The 21668-nt window shown below is 50.1% G+C and overlaps 1 protein-coding gene across 2 annotated transcripts in view; it reads left to right on the forward strand.

Moving 5' to 3' along the window:
• Positions 1-249: 249 nt before the first annotated feature.
• LOC116945800 (uncharacterized) overlaps positions 250-21668 on the forward strand; it is a 28126-nt gene continuing 6707 nt past the window's right edge. The window contains exons 1-4 of one of the 2 annotated variants that reach the window (XM_076069672.1): positions 250-704; positions 16636-16904; positions 18078-18269; positions 21259-21581. In XM_076069672.1, the coding sequence (XP_075925787.1) occupies positions 16667-16904; positions 18078-18269; positions 21259-21581 (753 nt within the window). In that variant the 5' untranslated portion in view covers positions 250-704; positions 16636-16666. Of the gene's footprint in view, positions 705-16482; positions 16905-18077; positions 18270-21258; positions 21582-21668 lie in introns of those variants that run through there. The other variant, XM_032960334.2, reaches the window with a different exon arrangement.

Below are 21668 nucleotides of genomic sequence, written 5' to 3' on the forward strand. Positions count from 1 at the left end.
TGAGCAGGCGTGGGCGGGGCTTTTATAACGGTGGGCGTGGCTTGTGTGAACAGGGGAGCAGGGGTAGTGGGCGGTGGCAAGTGCGGCGTGGTGTTGGAGAGTGACCGGGGGGGGGCGTGGCGTGTGTGAATGGGCGTGGGCAGTGGGCGTAACGTGCGATAGTGGGGCGTGGCGGTGGGCGTAACGTGAGCGAGTGTGGGGGGGGGCGGCGGGACGGTAGGGGGCGTGGTGTTGGGGGAGTGGGCGGGGCGGTGGGAACAGCTGCTGGGGACCGCGCGCGCCGTCGTGAGTAGCGTGCGAGTTGGCTCGCGCGCGTGCGGGCCCGCACGTTGTGGGATCCGCACAGCTCCGATGTGGACGTGACGCGTGCACAGCCATCATCCGAGATGGGAGAGAGCGAGAAACCGCAGCTGCTGTGGCTTGTCTTCTAATTGAACACGAGGCGTCTTATTACGGCAGCGCTTTTGTGTTGCTGCGCTTGCAAGTGGTTGTCTGCAGGTCTGATCTGATGGGCTTAGCTCTCGGTTAATTACTTTAAAAGCAAAGGAGTCAAAACGATTGTGGGAGGGAGTGTCGCTACTACTGCGCGTGATTGCCCGCACCTTGGAGCATCAGGAATACGATCTCGGCGAAGCCTGGACACAAGAATCCGGGGAGGGAGGGAGGGGGAGAGGGGGAGTGGGTGATCTGCCAGCGTGGAGGAGGTGAGTAAGTAAAGCCAGAGCTTTTGACGGGAAACTGGATGTAAGATACCTGAAATAAGTGGTTGCTTTGTATCCAAGGAGTAATGTCTTTTTCATGGAATATCTCCAGGGGTAACCCCTCCCCAATACTACCCCCTCGTGCCCCTGTCGCTGCACACCCCCCCCCGCCACACACTCCCCCGGGAAATATTTTCCGGAGCTCAACCCAGGACAGCTCCGCGTCTTGAAGTTTAGCCCTTGTCACCGTGTGCTGTGTTTAACCTCCCCTCTACGGCGTTGTGCGGTGGTGGTGGGGGGGTGGCCACGTTTGGAAGTCACGCGCGAGTAGCGAGTGACACAAGTTGTTCATGGTGGTGGGATCGCCGTAACAAAAAAACAAATCATCGGCCATGATCATTCCACCTCTGGACGGATGCGAGGCCGTCGCTGACGGTCACCCTGCGTGCGATGGTGGTGGGGGGGGTGTGTGTGTGTGTTTTTTTTAACCATTCCATCGCGAGAGCCTCGCAAGCGATCTGATGTCAGCGCTCCGTCTCCACGCGCGTTCCCTTCCCTATTGCCCATCGTCCCTTCTTCATATTCCAGCGACTTGTCCTGCCTGCGCAAACCCACGTGTCCGATCGGTTCGAACGAGGCTGCACGCAGAGATGTGTTTGTGTTAGATCTGAAGCTTTCGTGACTCCAATGATCCATACTCTTTGGTTCTATTCGGTAAAGTCACGTAGGTGACAGCACGGTCCCCTTCGCCTGATGAAGGCCACTTGTGTTGTGGCCGAAACGTCGTGAAATTTGTTGTTTTATTTTTTACCTACGTGACTTTACCGAATAGAACCAAAGAGTGTAGATGTGTTTGTGTTATAATGCGGTGTCTTCTGCTGTGTCTTGAGTGCCTGCTAACTGCAACGGATGTCTCAGTCCGGGAGAGGTTTGCGTGCTGTTTAAATGCGGGCCAGCGCCACAAGCCAGCACCGTGTGCTTTGCGGTCACATTTATTATTTTTTCACACGCTCACGATGTAGAACCCGGAGACGCGACCCCTATCCCTGCAGCGTGCCAGAATTGACCAGCGTGGTTGATGCATGCGGTCAAATAACCCCCACGAACCGCACCGCGTCCTAAAGCCCTCGTCTGGCAGTGGATTGTACATAGATCTACAGGGTGATCCGCGTATAGATGATACCGCACTGAATTCTAATGACCCTCTTCTCAACAGGTGATTGAATACAGAAAAACCCTTGCCCAACGCGGTTTTTTTGGCTATACGCGGGTTTACCCTAATTGGGGGGGGGGGGTTTCCGGAGCACGGGGAGTGATGTTTCAGCTCTACTACGCGGCTTGGCTTGGCTGCTCCAGATGATGATCATCTCCGCGTCGAAAAGTTGTGCCGAGAGAGAGCGCTGCTACATCCGTCGTCAGGTGTGTCTGACTGAAATCGACTGGGAAAACGATGTATAATTATGGACCACGTGCGTCGTTTTTTTTTGCGTGTGTACGTACGTTTCATTGCGTATGGCTTCTTTTTTTGTGTTCGCGTGACAATGTAACGGCAACTCACTGCACACGGCGACGCAACGCAAACGTTCACACATTGCCGTAGTGTGCGCCTCTTGACTTCTTACACTCATCGAGGTCGTCAGTTCAGACGGACGCCTCCATGACGAATTATCATCAACACGCGCGCAACGGCACAACGAACGCAAATTTTCATATTGCCGCGTGCATCTGGCCCCAGTGCCGCATTTATCCCAGCAGCACGCAAGTAACTACACATGTAGTAGTAGCTACGGGCCCCGCACTTTTAAGGGCCCCGCGCTACATGCTTTCTAGCTATCAATTCCGGTTCAGTGATTTTGCACTTGCTCTATTACTATAGTACTATACTGCCTTCAATTTTTACGAACGGCTGGGTGTTTATTTGTCGAATTATCTGGCTGTATAGCAAATGAAAAAATACAATTACTGTACTTTACTATGCAAGGACAAAATTTGTGTTTTAATATGTGGGTTTTTTTCGGGCAGTAAATCTGAAACTTGCCAGTGAAAAGCAGACCGGGACGCGAGATTCATGTGGAATTTGTAGGGCCGCGGTGACACAGACTTATTTCATTTAAAGGTTATAATCCCTTGTTCATTATGACGTCCCTTTTACTTCGATGTCTCAACAGCGTTACGGAGATCACGTGATGACGTGAGTGTTCTGCCTTTGTAGTGAGGGTTGTCAGTTGACGCCGAGGAGGGGGGGGGGGAGGCGCCTTGGCCCCCCATGTGGAGTGACGTCACCCGCTAATTATTATTAATGGGAGGGGGGGTCCATTTGGAGGACGTCACTTGTTAATGATTATTAATGAGCGGGACTGTTCGATGTGGAGTGACGTCACCTGCTCATGATTATTAATGAGGGGGGTTCTCAATGCGGAGTGACGTCACCAGCTCATGATTATTAATGAGGAAGGTCCATGTGGAGGACATAACCTGTTCATGATTATTAATGAGGGGGGCTGGTCGACGGAGTGACGTCACGCGCGGGACGCACAGACATTCCTACCAGACAGTCTCGTCCCTTCACCTGATGAAGGCCGCTTGTGTTGTGGCCGAAACGTCGTGAGAATATTATTGTGTTATTTTATTTTATCAATTTATTATGTTATTCTCATTCTACGTGACTTTACCGAAAGAACCAAAGAAGACAAACATTCTTGGCTCATTATAATGCCACAGGCCCCGCACTATCTTAATCCGGCACTGTGTAGCCCTCCAGTCGTGAAACAAAGAGGGGGGAGGGTAGGGTGGGGTGGGTGATCCTTTCGGACTCGGGAACGCAACCCTAATTTTCCCACGAGGTCTGTTATTTGTCGAACGCGGTTTTGCCCAACACGGCATTTTCCAGGAAGCGAACCCCCCGCATTCAGAGAGGTTTGCCTGTGCTGCAGTGCGACAGTGGTGTCTGCGTACCTACAGTGGAGCACGTTAATGAAAAGTAAAAGTAGTTTAACACATCCAATAAGGCGCACGGCCTACTGGGAGTACGTAATTTTGAGCAACATTGGTTCAAAACAAAACTCCGGACCGGTTTTGACATTCAGTGGCTCATCTGGTGAACTGACATATTTTTATACTCAAGGATCGTCTTCTGTTAGATGTGGGTCCTTGTTAGACACAAATATATGGGCTATATAATATATCAAACAATCAGCGTGCTTGTGGTAAATATAACCAACAATAGATCAGCAGACAGTATGGCACCTTCATAAATTAAATCTGGGCCCAAGGCCGTAATTATAATATATTGGGGGGGACATAAAAAGATAATGGACATATCCCCCCAAATATTCAAATATGCTCAAAATGTCCCCCCCCCCAAATATATTGCTATAAAATGTATTTCTGTTTATATGATTGTGGTTATGATTGTACTTTATTAATCCCTAATCTCTGCCATTAGATACAATGAAACAAGAAAAGGTAAAAAAGAAAAAAACAGAGCAATGTAATACAATACACCATTAGACATTATTGTAAAAAATAAATAAAAACTCCATCCCACGTCTTCTTTGGTTCTTTCGGTAAAGTCACGTAGAAAGAACCAAAGAAGATGAATCCTTGCAGTCACGAAAGCTTTAAATCGAAAAATAAAATCCATCCCACGTGTTAGTGAATTTAAATATTTTAGGCAGGAAATTAGTTTTAAAATTGAGATTTTTTTTCTGGAAGATTTGGTCCTCCCCAATGTTGACTCCATGGCTACGGCCTTGGGTGGATCGGTGGGAGATGTACGAAGACTTTGGAATATGATTCTGATTTATCCATGCGTTCTCAATGATCTTTTTAGCCGGGTATCTGTTAGCGTACCGCCATGTGTTATTACACAAATAAACGTCGAGAGTGTTGTGCGTTTGTTGGTGTGACGTTACTTGCCCTGCGTGACCCTGAAAGACTCCGGCGAAATCGGGTTCTGATTGAACCCCAGTAATGCTATAGCAGGGGGCCATTTCATTGACACGTATAATAATTATAATAATCGACCCCAACCGTCATACAGACTGCACGCAACGAGTTTGGGAACATTTTGGTGTTTATATCGTACCACGTGCAGTGCTGATAGACGTAATTCGAATATTATTGTACAGCACGCAGCGGTACACATACACAGAAGCCATGTAGAGCCATGAACTGACTGTTCGGGAAAGTTCTGTTAGCAAGAACCTATTAAGATCGACACCACGCCGGGCCACCTTTGTCTCCCCCCCCCCCCCCCCACACCGTGCTGATGCTTGTTACACACCGCAACAGGTACTACTCATGTGAGGTCGAGTCGACCTAGGGGAGGTCCAGGACCTGGTTCGAATTTTCGTCACCGATGTTGGCCGTGAGTGAGAATCGGAACTCATCACGCGGGGGTTCCTAGCCGAGTGCGTGCTGACCACTGCGCCACCGCTCTTTGAAGCGGAACATAAACACACACACACACGTGCGTGCGCATCTGTGTGTGCGCGCGCGTTTACGTTGCTGGTCGCATAACACGATTAGAGTTCTGCGTCTGTTTACCCAACAGTGTTTCATTTGTACCATGCCGTACTCATTAGCCTAAAGTATTGTGAACTTGCTAGGGGGCAGGGCACGTCGCTCGCGAGCGAGGGATGACCACCGCCAGTGGTTCGGAAGAAATGACCGAAACGCGTCCGTTACGAAGCACGTCCCTCGATGAGATTGAGCTATGGAATCAGCTCGTCGTGCAGGTGCTGGGTGGGGATTATTACATCGCAGGATTCTTGGAGATACCCACGGTTCTTTTGTTTCGGGGGGGGGGGGGGCGCGGGCAAGTGGGGGGGGGGTCTTCATCCAGCGGTGGATTGACCATGGCCGATGATGATCATACCAAATGATGTTGCGACGGGAAGTTGTGAAGAACAGCGGGTAGAGTGGTGGCGTGACGGTTAGTGCACTGGGCACGCTAAGAACCCGACCGAGTTCGATTCCCAGCCACGGACCACGTCGGTGGAGAGTGACACCTGAAGAGGATTCTCGGCCATACCTCCCTTTTACAGAGTGCCGCACTGACCGGCGTGGTGAAGTATGGTCAAATTGAACACAGCAGCCCCACGCAGTGTACGGGGCGGCTGTCATCCAGCAGTGGATGAGAGGGCTACAAAACTATAATCGATTTACAGTGCTGCCAATCGATTCGAGAAAAGCGTATATACAGTATAGTATTTATCTCGTCTTTTTTTTTTCTCTTTGATCATCTCATTTGTATTGCATCGGGTTCTCATACCTGTCAACCCCTTATCAGTGCCCTAACTTATTACAGACCAAGTGAGCCTTATTGGCCACCCCGTGCCCTTATAAATCTCAAGGTTCATCCTACAAAGTCCCATCACAAGGGAGAAACAGACACTTTTTTGCCCGTATTGAAACGGCTGTACGCCGTATGGACCTGAAAACTCAATTTTCCTGCTCAAGAATACGGGGTAAACCGTATGGGTTGACAGGTATGTTACTATACACTATTATACACTACACTACTATACACTACTCTATACACTACTGCAAAGCTGTCAACCCATTATAAGCGCCTACCTTTTTACAAACCAATTCAGACCGTATTGGTCACCCTGCGTGTCCTTATAAATCTCAACGTTCATCCCACAACGTCCCATCACAAGGGAGAAACACATAGACACGTTTTTTTTTGCTTGTATTGAAACGGCTGTACGCTGTATGGACCTGAAAACTCAATTTTCCTGCACAAGAATACGGGGTAAACCGTATGGGTTGACAGGTATGTTACTATACACTATTATACACTACACTACTATACACTACTCTATACACTACTGCAAAGCTGTCAACCCATTATAAGCGCCTACCTTTTTACAAACCAATTCAGACCGTATTGGTCACCCTGCGTGCCATTATAAATCTCAACGTTCATCCCACAACGTCCCATCACAAGGGAGAAACACATAGACACGTTTTTTGTTTTGCTTGTATTGAAACGGCTGTACGCTGTATGGACCTGAAAACTCAATTTCTCTGAACCAGAATGCTGGGTAAACCGTATGGGTTGGCAGGTACGGGTTCGTTGTGTCTCATTTTGTAAAAGTATGGGTCACTCCGTGAGTCTAAATGTCAAAATTGGTATACAGGGTGTTTCAAAAACATGGACCAAATTTCAGAGATATAGCGATTTCAAATCGGGTCCATCTTTTTTTTTTTAAAACACCCTGTACTTCTTTCTCTGTCTCTCCCGCTCTGTGCGCTCCGTGTCCTTACTCAAAGACGTGGGCTATCGTGGCTTTGCTTCTGTTATACAGGGTGTTTCAAAAACATGGACCCAATTTCAGAGATATAGCGATTTCAAATCGGGTCCATCTTTTTTTTTTAAAACACCCTGTACTTCTTTCTCTGCCTCTCCCGCTCTGTGTGCCCCGTGTCCTTACTCAAAGACGTGGGCTATCGGGGCTTTGCTTCTGCTTTAGAAGTCTCCGGTGACCGCTGCCTTGATGTGTTGTGCTACGGACCACAACTCTGCGATTCGATGCGCCCAGTTTGCATCCAAATGTTCAAATTGCTTCTTGTACCCTGCCCATTGTCTGCAGTCAAAACACACATTCAGAGTTACTCTCTTGTTTTCTCGTTACGTGTCCAGTCGACGTGACGTTGCCAACCTCAAATTATTATGTATGGATGTTCTTGTTGTTATGCGCTCTGCTGCTGTCGGTACTAACGCATTTACGTCACTCGTGTCTGTCCCCTTAAAAATGTTTAACATCTCTCTCTAAAAAAAAAACACACGCACATTTATGTTTCTACAAGTTTCCTTCGTAGGGTCTTTGTAATTGTTATACTTTACTGTCCGTCATAAATCCACTGCTGCGTGAAGGCTTTTCCACACCCGTGTCGGTCATGGGGGTTTTGAGACCATACTTCACCACTTTGGTCAGCGCGGGGTTGGTTGAAGGGTTGCAGGACCGGTTCAGATATCACTCGACGTACCACTGACGCTAGCCGTGACCGGGGCTCGAAACTCATACCACTCACTGCTGGTGTGCGTTTACATTTGGGTGAATAATTTGTTATATTTTAAAAATAAATACTTGAAAGCTATGGGCAGTGTTTGTTTGTGTAATGTGTCATTATAACGCGGTGACAACCTGATAACGCTTTGTGAGTTTGCGCAGTCTTGAGCTGCAAGATATAACTCGGGAAATTCTATAAATCAAACCCATTTTGAATGGGGGGGGGGGGGGGTGCAAACGTGTACGTGTTATGCTCTTAGTGCAAGGACATGCCGTTTCTTTTTTAACTTTTAACATAATTAACGAAACTATGCGCCTCTAAATGACACAGTGTTCTCACAAGGAATCTCTGCCGTGTGGAGTATCGTCTTGGGTACTGTATCGTTACTACAGTACCCTATACTGTCATGTTCTGTGTTTACTCGAACGCTGAACGTTGGATCTCTCCAGCAAATAAACTCAAAAAGTTTGGCGTGTGAAAAAATGCAACAGCAAAAAAACCCCACTCCACTATTGCCATCGTCTTGTTATCATGTTGGCGTTATCACGTCCACTATCGACGTCATCATCATCATCCTCATCTCTTTACATCTATTCATCTATTCTCCTCCCTATCACCTCGATCTCGCCCCCGTGGCCGTGTGCGTCATCAGCTGGTGTGCAGGTCCACGCGTGTTTGGTGCAGGTGTGCATGCCTGGGACGGATTCATATGAGCTCATGGCCGTCCGATGCACGCACATGCTCACCAATATACACACACACAGACAAAGACCCCCCCCCGGTAGCGCCTTAACGGACGTTTGGGGGCAAATGCTGTTAGCGAGTACTTCTGAAGTATGTATGGATGTATGTTGAACTTCTTTCGCACCGTACATAGCCAAGCGTGCTCATCGAATTTCGGCATGGTACACGCGAGGGTGGGTGGGTGGTCAACACCACGCCTCGGCCGCCTTTGTCTCCCCCAGTGCTGATGTTTACACACCGCACTAGTTACTTAAGGCTGAGTCGATCTAGTGGTCTAACCACTGTGCCGCCACCCCCCCCCCCCACCCCCCTTCGCACACACCACACATGACACACATACACTGCCCATCACACACATCCCAACATACATACTAAATAACATTGTGAGACTTTTCTTGAATAAATACGTTATCACAGTCGATTATTTTGTGTGTAGCAATGAGTGATACTCGCACTTGATGTTTGGCCTGTTGCATCGCGGCAAGGAGCAATCGCACCACGATGTCGCATGTCCACTCCACCGCGGTTGTGAATGACATCACAATTTTACGTACGAATCATTTGTCAAAAAAAATATAAGGTTCAAAATCAGAGTTCATAAATAGTCACAGCCACCACATCGCTTCTTTCTAATAGATGCGGCAGCTGTGGCAAAAGTGACACGGGACCTTCAATGTCCATTCTAAACATTATCCAGCTCTGGGCCCGAGATATCAACCTCGGTCACTGCACCGCAACTTTCCACTCCAGTACCCTTATACTGGACATCTGTGAAAAACTAGCTGCATAGCTCATCGGATTGCTCCGGTATAAAATACATATTCTGATTCTGACCTTTCTCGGCAACCTGGCCCTTCCATCCTGAACTCGTGCCCCTTGCAACCCCCTGTACCTGAGCACATTAAACTCTTGCCGTGATCGACTCCGATCTTTCCAAGTCATTGGCTCACCCCGTACTATACGATAATAACATTCGCATAAACGTACGCGTGTGTGCGTGAGTGTCCGTAGAGCAGCTGCCAGAGGCTCCCTTCTCATTGCTTTATGAGAGTGGTACTCTCTGAACTGGAGAGTACGAACGGATTTTGTTCCGACCACAAACCACTGTATTTTTCACGCTGAAGTTCACCCCTTTACGCGTATTCTCTTTGTTATTCAACATCAGCCTTTATTTATGCATTTGTTAACAGCGAATTACCTTGTGGGTAGGTAAAACGGGTCAAGGTGTGCAGCCCTGCAATTGCTGGCTCACGCCACTGCTGGCAGATAGGACCTCCGCTCTACGGAGCTCTAGACAGGCCCTCCGAGAGGTTATTTTGGCCTTACCCTACCTCGCTGGCCAAACATCTTGTAAGAGGTTGGAGTACCCACACATTACCCCACCACACGCAACCTGCTGATCGCCTGGCTGTGGTGGCACCCATTCACTCTGCCGAGTGGACAAAGAAGCGGGGGATGGGGGTAAGAAACGTGGGCATTGGGATCTACGGGTGAAATGCGACTTTCACAAATTAAAATTGTTGTTTCGACCGCCGCGCCGGGAGATTTAAGCATCCCTGTGGCAAGTTCCTTGATGGAGTTGTGTCCTGTATACAGCATATATCTTGCACATCGGTGAGATGGTTTAACAGGGGTGTTGCCGGGGCGTGCGTGCTTCCTTATTCAGTACAACATGCATTTTTACGTGGAGGGGAAAAAAATGGCAAAACGCTAGGCTAAATGAGGTACATCTGTGTACGAGGCACATTCGAGAGGAAAACAACGTCGATGGAATGTTCGGGCGGTGCCAACTTGAACCACCAAGGAGCAGTCCGGGGCCCCTGTCTCCCTCACTCGGTGGCTCCGCAGACCCCCGAATCAACCCCCGCCGTGCACGGTGGTCTCACCCATGCAGGCACCGTCCAGGCTCAACGCCTGCTTGGCTTGCGAGGTGTGACGAGATCGGGCACACTCGGTGATTTGGTCACAGGCTGCTTTTGCAGGATACACCGTGTGAGTTTCTTCAACCTGTGACTGTGTGTGCGTGCCTTGCGCATGTCACGTGGCTCTTCAGTGATGGTGAATTAAATGGAATGAGATCATTTCTTATCCTTTCCTCAACCCCCCCCCCCCCCGCACCAGAAGAAAACAGAACCATTAACCTTTGGGATGTTTAACAAGGTGGGGTAAAAAAAAAACATCCCTGGCCTCTCATTCTCATGCGAGTTGCCCTTTGAGGGAAAGTGCTCGATTGCCCGAGTGGAAGGTCGCGAGTACATAAATCCGGTCGTTTTTGTTGACTCATTCTCGTCATACCTCGATAAAATAAGTACCACTTCAGGGGAAGTCATTAGCGGTTGTCCTCCGGACGAAGTGGCCCCTGACATGGGGACGTGGATGCGGTGGAGCGGTGCCGCCCGAGTTTGATTTCCCCACCACAGCTGCGTGGCGAAGTATGGTCAAAACAACCCCCGTGACTGGCACAACACGAGGAATCCTTCCTTCCAGCAGCGTATTGACAAAGAGGCCGTGCGCACGTTTTCGAGCGAGCGAGCGAGTAATCGGCCAGATGAGCACGCGCACGGCAGCCACGTGCCCTCGCGCACACAGTGGCCCGTTTTGTTTTGGGGGAATTTTCAGCTGAATAACGGTCGTCATTGTGGCTCTCGAGTGAAAAAAATGTTCCCCAGTGAATTTCCGAAATCACCCGGGAGAAGGAAAACATTTGAATGTGGGCGTTCTTCGCCAAAATGGAAAATGGTGTACTCGCCAGCGCTAAGAAGGCAAAGCCTGCTGCCACCAATGGGAGCGTCGGGGTCAAAGGGAAATATTTTAAGACGACCGACGTGGTAGCGATGGTGACAAATTGGCACATGGTGCGTCACCACCATCACCAACATCACCGATACAAAATCACCACAATCACCACCATTAACTACAATATCATTAACACGAACAACATTATTCTACCAACATCAAAGACAAAGATCCGCCGTATAGCCTTAACAGACTGTTGGGGCAAGTGCCGTAAGCGAGCGCCTATGAAGGCTGTCGCGGCACACAAGGGGGTGGGTGGTCAGCACCACGCCCGGACGCCTTTGTCTCCCCAGTGGCGATGTTTACACACTGCACCCAAGTACTCATTTGAGGCTGAGTCGACCTAGTAGAGGCCCAGGACCGGTTCAGATAATCGTCACTGGTGGTGGCCGTGAGCGGGAATCGAACTCTGATCGCCGGGTTCGTAGCGCAGCGCGCTAACCACTACACCACCACTTCCCATTCAACATCAAAGACAGATCCCGAATTTAACCTAAACACTGTTGGGGCACCAACATCACCACCCTCATCATCAGCACCACCATCACCAATATCACCACCCTCATCACGAGCACCACTATCACCAACATCACATGCTCATTACCAGCACCACCATCACCACCAACATGCCATCATCACCAACACCACCATCACCACCAACATCACAATCACCAGTATCACCTCTAATACCACTTACCACCTTTTCCCACCATCCTCAACATAACCAATGCCACTAGCACCACCATCTCATAAAGTAATGTTGTCAATAATTAGCTGCAATCTTCTCTACACCATTATCCAATTAAATGAGTGCTTTTCCAAAAGTTTTATTCGAGTGATTTACGACACGGCATTGATACGAGATGATTTAAACTATTTTTTTTATCTAACTAATGGCGTGTGCATTACAGGCGTTATAGCGTGTACACTTGTAACGGTTATAAAGACATTGCAAGCTCTTAGTTGTGTGCACAGCAGTTGAAAATGTGAAGTATAGTCACAAGGTTTTATTTGGGAAAAAATTTTTCAAGATAATCGTGGGGTAAAACGTGTAGGGGGTTACGCCAACCTCAAAGACATCCGGGCAGCATGGAAGAGTAGACCAAAATAAGCCCTCTAATCGAGGAAGGGCTGTCCCCCAGCAGTGGGGTGAGGAAGCAATCGCAGGGTTGCACCTTTAGCTTCTGCATTGTGTGTAAAGTCTTGAATACCCTGGGGGAGGCGTCTGCATTGTATTTACACAATCACGCCAACCTTGACTTTGCACAATGGATGTGTATATTTTTTTAAGCTCGCGTGGGTATATATGGGACAGGCGTTTGCTACTCGGATCAAGCGTACATTTTGCAGTGTGTTTTTTTTTTGTGCCGTGGTTCGACTGATTTTTCTCCAGGGCGCGGGTCCCGAGTAGTGGCTCGGCTTCAGACTGAATCCTTGTTCACGTCGGCTCATCATCACGAGCGCTATCATGGAGCCTCGTGCCTGTCACGGATGGAGAGGCGAACAGAGCGAACAGAGCCACTGCATATAAACACTTTAAACCCGGCGACGGATAAACAAACGGTGGCAGGAGTTTAAAATCGGATATCAGGAAGAATGGACCACTAAAGAAAAAAATCTGTACCGAGAGCCATGAGAATCGCTGAATACTATTTAATTTACCAACACTACCAATACTGCGAATACTGTTCGCGTGCATTTAGGGCAGGCGGTTATATGCATGACTGCCACGTACTTGCGGTTTCCCTGGACCAGAGACAATATTAACTTTGGCCGAACAAATGCAATAGACGTTTGAGCCCAAGGTGAAGAAGAGCACAGGAAACATTGCACTGGCAGATTGCATGCGCAGCAAACCATTTATTTTTCCTCCCTCCGGTTAAAAGGAGGAGAACATGCGTGTCCCTTTTCAAAGAGGCCTCCACAGTGGTCTTGACTGATCCGTACGTCACCGCGTCAAATCACGAGCCCACTGCAAGTAAAACATGCGGAGTTTGCTTGGGTTTCTGTTGCGATGAAGATTGATGACATTTCCGTTTTCACATTCATCCGTCAAAGCGCTTTCAAACTGTGCGTACAGTCCGATACAGTATGCTCTAGGTGAGGATTCTACCGCGGCGCGATGGTGCCCGGGCCAGACTCGCGACCCGGAGGTCGCCGCTTGGATTCGACCTCCCGGTGCGGCGGGTGAGAACAGTGCCGGGCGAGTTGATCAAATCCCAGAGCCAGACTGCCTCTGTCCACCCGGCAGTGCAAACAGGCGACGTGACCTGTTATTCAAGCGACGGGTCACGTGTGATGGGGGTCAGGTGAACCTGTCGGATGTAGCGGCACTCTGACCTTACCGCCCCCCCCCCCTCCGTGAGATCTCTTCAGCGATGCGTGGGTGAGTGTTACACGTTACTTCACTAAGTGGCACGGTGTGAACCTAGCCTTAGTTGGTAAGCTGGCTGGCCGTTTGGCAGGTTGATTAGCTATATATTCTGTTCATGAGTCGACTTGCAGCTCGGCTGTCGTGCCATACATCTCGCTTATTTGGCCTGTGTAGCCGTCCTTGTTGTTTGCTTGATAATGTGCAGGTTGTCTGACTGCATGCGTGGCCTTCGTTTTATTACATTTTTTGTAACAGGATAGCTGGGGAAATAAAGCATTTGGCTCTGCCAGTTTCCATTGCCTTGAACGTTACTTGGTATTCCTGATATCTTGGCAACAATAGCCAGCCCGAAAGTGCGGCCAACGAGCGCCCAGTGAAATGACGTGATGCTAGACTGAACAACCGCTCCCGCTGTCTTCACTGGTCGGCGGGCAGAGGACTGCGTGGCAGGAGCAGCTTGTGATGTGTGACGCACGTTGTACACAAGCCAGCTTCGGTAGCTCATGCCAGTGATCCAATGCATTTGGAGGACAAAGATTGGTGGATAACTTATCGATCGGGTTAATGCCAGTTATTTACCCACAGAAGCCTCTCTGAGTCTTAATAGCTTCTCAGGAGGGTCCTGCTGGGTTCTGCAGGAGGGGGGAGGGGTGACGATTGGCACGCGTGTTTCTCAATTTGCTTTGTGACTTTTCAAATTTGGAAAATTTTGACTGTGACGTTGACAGCACACGCACGGCTAATTGTGTTTTTGAATAGCATCGCGGGATCTTGAACGTCCGCTGCGCAACAGATGGCGCGTGACGTTTTACGGTTAATACGCCCTGCAGTATTTACCGGGGCGGCCGCAGGGCTTTGAGCCACAAACTTCTACGGCCGCTCTACCGCTCGGCCTGTCGTGAACATACGCCATGATGTAAATGATCCCAAAGTCCAAAAATTCCGATATAACCTCAGGTATTAATATCGCGTCATGAAATGAGGGCTCGCCACATCGCTTAATCTCCATTGGTGGCCCCGAGCCATTGCGTGGAAATTCCACATTCGTATATGGCTTGAAGAAATCCTGTGGGGACACCCAACACTGACTTACATTGGTGTGCAGATTAATGACTGTGCCTCCCTGCGAGGGCATGTACCATACTCCCTTAATTCGACAAATACCTCAGAATCAATTCCACACGTGTTCCAATTTTTCGCTGTTATACGATCATTCCTTCGTGGTCCGGGGGAAAGTTTTTTTACTCCGGCTCACAGCAGGTATTTTTATTTTTTTAAATGCAGTTGCTGAGCACAGGTCAGCAACTGTGACCCAAAACGTCAAATTGTGCCAGCAACACACGGTAGGCACTATCAAAGTTATAAAAGATTTAGAGTCAACACGTTTCTTGAATTGGGCAAGGTTATTACAAGCCCTTGGTAAAACAATGAGACGGTGATGGGAGGAGGGAATTCCTAAGTGGAGCAGTGCGAGGGAAGAAGCGGTAGGAGAAGTTTTGTGACCTGCAGTGTGGTGAGTGAGTGAGAAAGTGGGTGAGCGAGTGACTGTTATTGTGACCTGCAGTGTGGTGAGTGAGTGAGAAAGTGGGTGAGCGAGTGATTGTTATTGTGACCTGCAGTGTGGTGAGTGAGTGAGAAAGTGGGTGAGCGAGTGACTGTTATTGTGACCTGCAGTGTGGTGAGTGGGTGAGCGAATGCGTGAGTGGGTGTGTGTTCTTGTGACCTGCAGTGTGGTGAGTGGGTAAGCGAATGGGTGAGTGGGTATGTGTTCTTGTGACCTGCAGTGTGGTGAGTTGGTGAGCGAATGGGTGAGTGGGCGTGTGTCTGCGGTTAGCTCGCTGGAATCATAGTTCAAATTAGACACTGTAGATTGATTTAGATAGATTTGATTTGTTTCGGCAGAAAGGGCCCAATGAGCTGCTAGAATCTTATCTCATGGGCGTCCTGTGATGGTGCAGATGTGATACAGCACAGATGTTGGTGACAAAATCGGGGCGCGACACGCACGGCGGCGAGTATCGGTACGCGTGCCTCACACGTCACAGCGAAAGGGGAATCGGTCGACAACGCCAACAACAAACAAACAACAAAAAACGACTACGCCGTTTTATGAACAACAATAAAAGGAACGAAAAAATGCTATCTGACAAAAGCAAAACGCAATCAGTGACCGGGAACCCTAAGTATGATCCAGAAAATTTCCTGAAAACGACTCAATTGGGATTACGCAGAACAGCCTCCTACTTTGAATGCCCTCCTGATAAGAAAGAGTGCCGAGCCTCTGTGAGGCTTTGCTCGGTAAACAGCGTGGAGTGTAATGAGAACAGCGGTCATGTAAGCGTCGTTGTAATGCGATGCTTTCTTGGCGCTGTGGGGGACAGCCTTGAGACAGTGGTGATGTCTCATCGCCTGATTGGGTTTAATTTTCCTGGTCCCCCCCCCCCTCCCACACCCTTAACGCACACACGGCCTCTTAAAAATGCATCCGCCAGATTCGTACGATGAAATTACTGCGCGAATTCAAAAGCGAACTGCTCGAGGGTTCTTTAAATTTGTTTGATTCAAACACCACGCGTGATGAAGGCAGACTCACTTCTGGCTTCACAATGTAGAGGCACAGCATTTTCTCTCAACGGGACAGTGCTGTGAACATGCAAGCTATGCGGCGCTTTGCAGACATCAACGGCTGCTTGCTTGAGCCACAGTGACCAACGCGCTAGCCGCCGGTGTCTGCTGCCATCACGGAACATATCCGAGCCAGAGCCAGCGTCACCCCCTACCTGCAAACACCAGTGACTCAAGCTACTCAATTCGGATTACACACGACGTATGTACGTATGTACGTGTGTATGTTGAACTTATTTCGCGCCGTACATAGCCAACCGTGCTAGTCGGAGGTACGGGGAAGGGAATCGCAAAGTAATGATGTAAATAAGCAGTCGGTATAATATTAATATTATATCTCCTCCATAAATCTGTCTTGTGTACATCGCGTAGAGAGGATCGAAGCTGCACGTGGCCCGGGAGCATGAGCCGTGAGCAGGAGCAGCAGCTGCAGCAGCAGCCCAAGACCGCGGGCGCCCGGCGCTGCCTGGGAGGAGGGGGAGGGATGGTGCCCCCCTGGCGCGCCGCCTGGGAGCTGCTGAGCTGCGTGACGCGGCTGCGCGACCCGCGGAGGAAACGGGCGGCAGCGGGCGGGGAGCGCGCCGACCGTGCCGTGGCACCGCGCCTGCCGGAGGCGGCCGCGCCGCTGGAAGCGCCTGCCGGTGAGCGGCTTCGCGGCGGCTTCTTCGACGCTTTTTATTCGCCGCTTCTTCGCGGCGGCGGCGGCGGCGGCTTCATGGCTTCTTTGCGGCTTCACGGAATGCTTCCGCGCCGCATTTTGGGGCAGTGGCTTGCCGGCCGGGCGGTGGGATCATTTGCCGCTCGAAGCCGGGGGGGGGTGGCGGGTGTCTGCGGTTGGAGCGCGGCAGCCGCCCACCCCTCCCTTCATCTCGCTCGGCTCCTCGTGACGGGCACTCCGATCCAGCAGCGGAGGGCCCTGCTGTCGAGGCTCGCCGGTCGACCTCCGCTCGGACGTCGCTCCTTCGCCTTTGCTGCCCCCACGATGCAGTACTCCGCCGCCCGGCCGTCCGTGCTGTCGACTCCCTGGTCCTGTTAAAGTCCAGGCTCAATGCCTTCCTCCTCTCTTCTGCCTACGACTGAGACTGCCTCTTGTCTGCCTCTTGTCTACGATATGCATACTATATATGTGTTGTTTATATGTAGATACATATATAGCTTTATATGTATCTCACCTTCCGCCAGGCAATGTGCACGTCACGCGCTGTTTTAGTCCGGCGACTTAAGAGTCACTTGTGTCTAGACGCTGTATAAATCCACATGCTTTGGATGTTGTAACTGTGCCCCCTTCAAAAAGGATCTTAAGGATTAAGATTCCTCCTTTGGAAATTGTTTCACGGAGGCTCAGCAATTAAATTAGCCGAGGTGGCTGCAGGACAGGCAAAAGCTGAGCCCAGGGTTTTAAAAAGGGACCTCCGGGCACTTTCAGTGGCGTGCAAAGTCACTGGATGCACTTTGTGCGTCTCACAAAAGATTTCGTTTGAGTTTTGGAGCAGAAAACGTTACATTTCCCGCCAAAGTGCTCCGCTTTTGTCCAAACTGGGATTGAAATAATAATATTAAAATATAATCATGCTTTTTTATATATATAGTATTTCCTAAGACAGAAATAATGGGCATTCTACATTTGCACCGCCTGTCAAACAACGGAACGTGTTTATTCAGCCACACTCAGAGAAAAAACATGCAACCCTAAAGACCAAGAAACTCTCATGGTCTAGATGCACTGTAGTTTGCGTGCTGCGCCATGAACCTGCACATCAGAGTTCGATGTCCGACGCTCGTGTCCCCCTCCCCCCCCCGCCCACCCCCATCAGACGCCAACACCGTTGGCGGTGAGGCTGCGCCGTCGGATCGTCCCTCGGGCACCGGTAGCCCCCATGCTCCCCGGCGGGCCTCACGGCCCCAGGGGAAGACGTCCCCCGCAGCGTCTCGCTCTGCCACCCCTCCCAGTGCCGCCGCCGTGGCCACGGCTCACCCCGGCACCACCAGCAAGGGCTGCTCGAGCGGTGAGAATAGTTGTTGTTGTTGTTGTGCAAGAGCAGATGCGGGTCCCCATGGTGGTGGCGCTTCTCATCGTGCCTCACGACGAGAAGCGCCTCGTTACGATTCCTGAGTGGAGTTTGTATGTTCTGCACCCTCCCCCCCGCCCACCCTGTTCTGCATGGGTCTTCTCTCTGGGTTTTCCGGTTACCTCCCATAGTAAGCAAAACAAAACAAAGTAGCCGGTATTGACCCAAATATCCCAAAACTGGAAAATTACTCGATTAGGATGACACAGCAGCAACCTCGTCCCGATGAAGAAAACTGGGCAGAGTCAGAATCTTTATTTAGACTGGGGGAATCCAATGAGCTATAAAGCTCCTTTTTCACAGATGTGCGGTATGGGCACGGGGTCAGCAAATTACAGCAACAGCACACTTTTTTCGGGGAGAGCAAAACTCTCCCTCGAAAAACAGCATCGAGATCGAGCGAGGTTCTCCCGGGTAAACAGGCGTAATCATTGTAATTGTAATAATAAAAATTGCGTGGAATGTTCAATCGGACCGGCTCAATACAATGACCTTGGTGAGATGCCCCCCTGGTGCGATGCCCCCCCGGTGCGATGCCCCCCCTGGTGTGATGCCCCCTAGTGCGATGCCCCCCCCGGTGCGATGGGAAGGCGCCTACCGCGCATCGCGGGATTTTTTCAGCACGATTTTGCATTTCTTCAACGACTCGTTACATTACGTACAGTTGTTATCGCTCAAGGCTGTGCGCTAATCGCATTTCCTAGAACATGTGCTGCAGGGCGGTTCTCAAGTACTGGGTGATAATTAAAAAAAACAACACGGTATTGTTTTCAAATGATTTCCCCAAAATTACAGTGCTAATTACCAGAGTCGTGGAGTAATGGTTACCACACAGTCCAGTCGTCACTGGTTCGACTCAAACTCGTGGCGTGGCAGTTGTAACAAAGCGTTTCTTAAATCCCCCGTGCCGAAGACTGTCCATCCAGCAGCATCAATGGGTTCGCCACGTCTGAATGCATGGAAGAGTAGGCCAAGTGCACTCTCGAAGGGCTTCCGAGAGCTCCCTCTTGTGGAGGCCCTCCTGCCACCAGTGTCGTGAGCAGGCAGTTTCATTGCTGCACCTTTACCTTTTGTTTAAAGATTATTTACCATATATATAAAAGGCAAAGTTGTGATTGTGTGTGTCTGTTCAAAATGCTTAGCGTACTTCCCGACATGTAACAAACTGGAAATTTGCCATGTGGGTACTTTCCAGACTGTACACCATGCAAAAAGTATAAAAATACACTTTTTTTGGGGGGGGGGGGGGAGCTCAATAATGCATAGATTTTTTGCATGGCAAGTGAGCTGTGACGTCAAATCTGTCACGTGACCCGCGCATGTGGAAGCGTAACGCATTGTAGTGTAGTGGTTAGCGCGCCGTGCTACGAACCCGGCGACCCGAGTTCGATTCCCGCTCACGGCCACCACCAGTGACGATTATTTGAACTGGCCCTGGGCCACCCCTAGGTCGACTCAGCCTCAAACGAGTAACTGCTGTGGTGTGTGAACATCGCCACTGGGGAGACAAAGGCGGCCGGGCGTGGTGAATCCAAGTCCCGGGCGAAGCCGGGTAGTACAGCTAGTTTACCATAAGAATAGGTTTTCCCCTTTTTCTGACAACAAAACAGTTTGTGTTAAGATGTTAAATCACCAAACTGAAACCTTGTGCAAGGAATCATGTCTGCATTAACCACATATACTTGTGGTGAAAATACAAAAAAAACATGCTCTGACAGTGTATGATGCATTGTCTTTGAAACTGATTGGTCCACACCAGAGACAGCTTTCTTTAGAGGACGCCAAAGGATTTTTGGCGTCCGCTGGTCTAACACTGTGTGAGACGAGGCTCTAAAAAAAGCTGTCTCTGGTGTGGACCAATCAGTTTCAAAGACAATGCATATTCTGTCAGAGCATGTTTTATGTTTGTATTTTCACCACAAGTATCTGTGGTTAATGCAGACATGATTTCACTTAGGTGTTTTAAAATCTGTTTTGTTGCCAGAAAAAAGGGGAAAAACCTCTTATATTTTGACACTGGCAAAGGAGGTCCCATGTTTATTTACCATAATTTATATTATTTCTTTCCAGTGATAGGCATCTTTGCTATGAGCTCAGAACAGAGGACGTTTAATGGTATTTATTATTTTTGTATTAAGGCATAGATTTAAATTTTACAATAATTTATTGTAAAAATAAATTACAGATCTTTGTCAGTCCACAGATGGATGAAGGCCTCCCCATGTTGTATCAGTCATGGGGACTTTTTGACAATACTTCCCGATGCTGGTCAGTGCAGGTTGGATGTGGGGCACAGTGAAGCTTTCACTCGCCACTGATGTTACCTCTGGCCAGAAAACTCAGGTCGCGAGGGTTACAGTGCAGGGTGCTCACTAAATGTGCCACTATTCCCCCGTGAATTACAACTGAACTACGGAGGCAATGTTTTGATAATTTTGCATGGTGGGTAAATACTTGAATTATGGTTGTCATTCACAACCTTATTTTTTTTTAGACATGTTTGGTAATTTTGTATGTGAATAGGTGCTCCTTGTAATTCCACTCTGTATTGCAGAACACACACAGTGCACGAGCTATCCTTTATGCATCATTTCAAGAAAGTGACGTGAAATGTTCACTGTCAAAGAAACCAGGTCATGCTGGAGGTGCCTGTGCCCATTGATCTTCAGAAAAACGCAAGCGGACTAATAGGCTTCCATCTGTTGCGGCGGAGATAGAGCGTTGCACCCTCGCGCACCTGGGTTTTTTCTCCTGGCGGTCCGCTTTCCTCCCGCGCGTATGAACACTCGCCGTTCGATTGCCATGGAAGCGAGTCCTACGACTCGATGGGGCTTTGCTGGACAAACGAGAGCGCGCGTTATTTTTCCCGCGTCGTCACCAACAACAACAACGCGGGTGCTTTCCCCCACCCCCCCCCCCGCGCCAGCCCCGGAGCGGCAGAGCGACGACCCGTCCGCGCGGCCCTCCGGCCTCTCGCGCCTCCTGGCGAGCGCCCTGCGCGCCAGCCGCGGGGCCCGGCCCGGGGAGCGTCCAGCCGGCGAGGCGCCGGCCGCCGTTCCGTGCCGGCACGCGGCCGCGGGCTGCTCGCACGGCGCCGCCTCGCACGCCGAGCGGCGAGCGCACGAGCAGAGCTGCGACTTCCGCCCCGGCGCGTGCCCCTGCCCCGGGGCCGCGTGCCCGTGGCGGGGCCCCGTCAGGGACGTGAAGGCCCACCTGCAGGCCGCTCACGACACCATCGGCACCCTGCAGGTAGGTCGGGCGGCAGCGGCGGCGGCGGCGGGGAGTCTGTGCGCTCGTCTCGTTCCGCGCAAAGTGCGGCTCGTTGTTTGTAATGAT

Source organism: Petromyzon marinus, chromosome 25 (genome assembly GCF_048934315.1).
Source record: "Petromyzon marinus isolate PM22_M1 ecotype Great Lakes invasive population chromosome 25, UKy_Petmar_22M1.pri1.0, whole genome shotgun sequence".
NCBI lineage: Eukaryota > Metazoa > Chordata > Hyperoartia > Petromyzontiformes > Petromyzontidae > Petromyzon > Petromyzon marinus.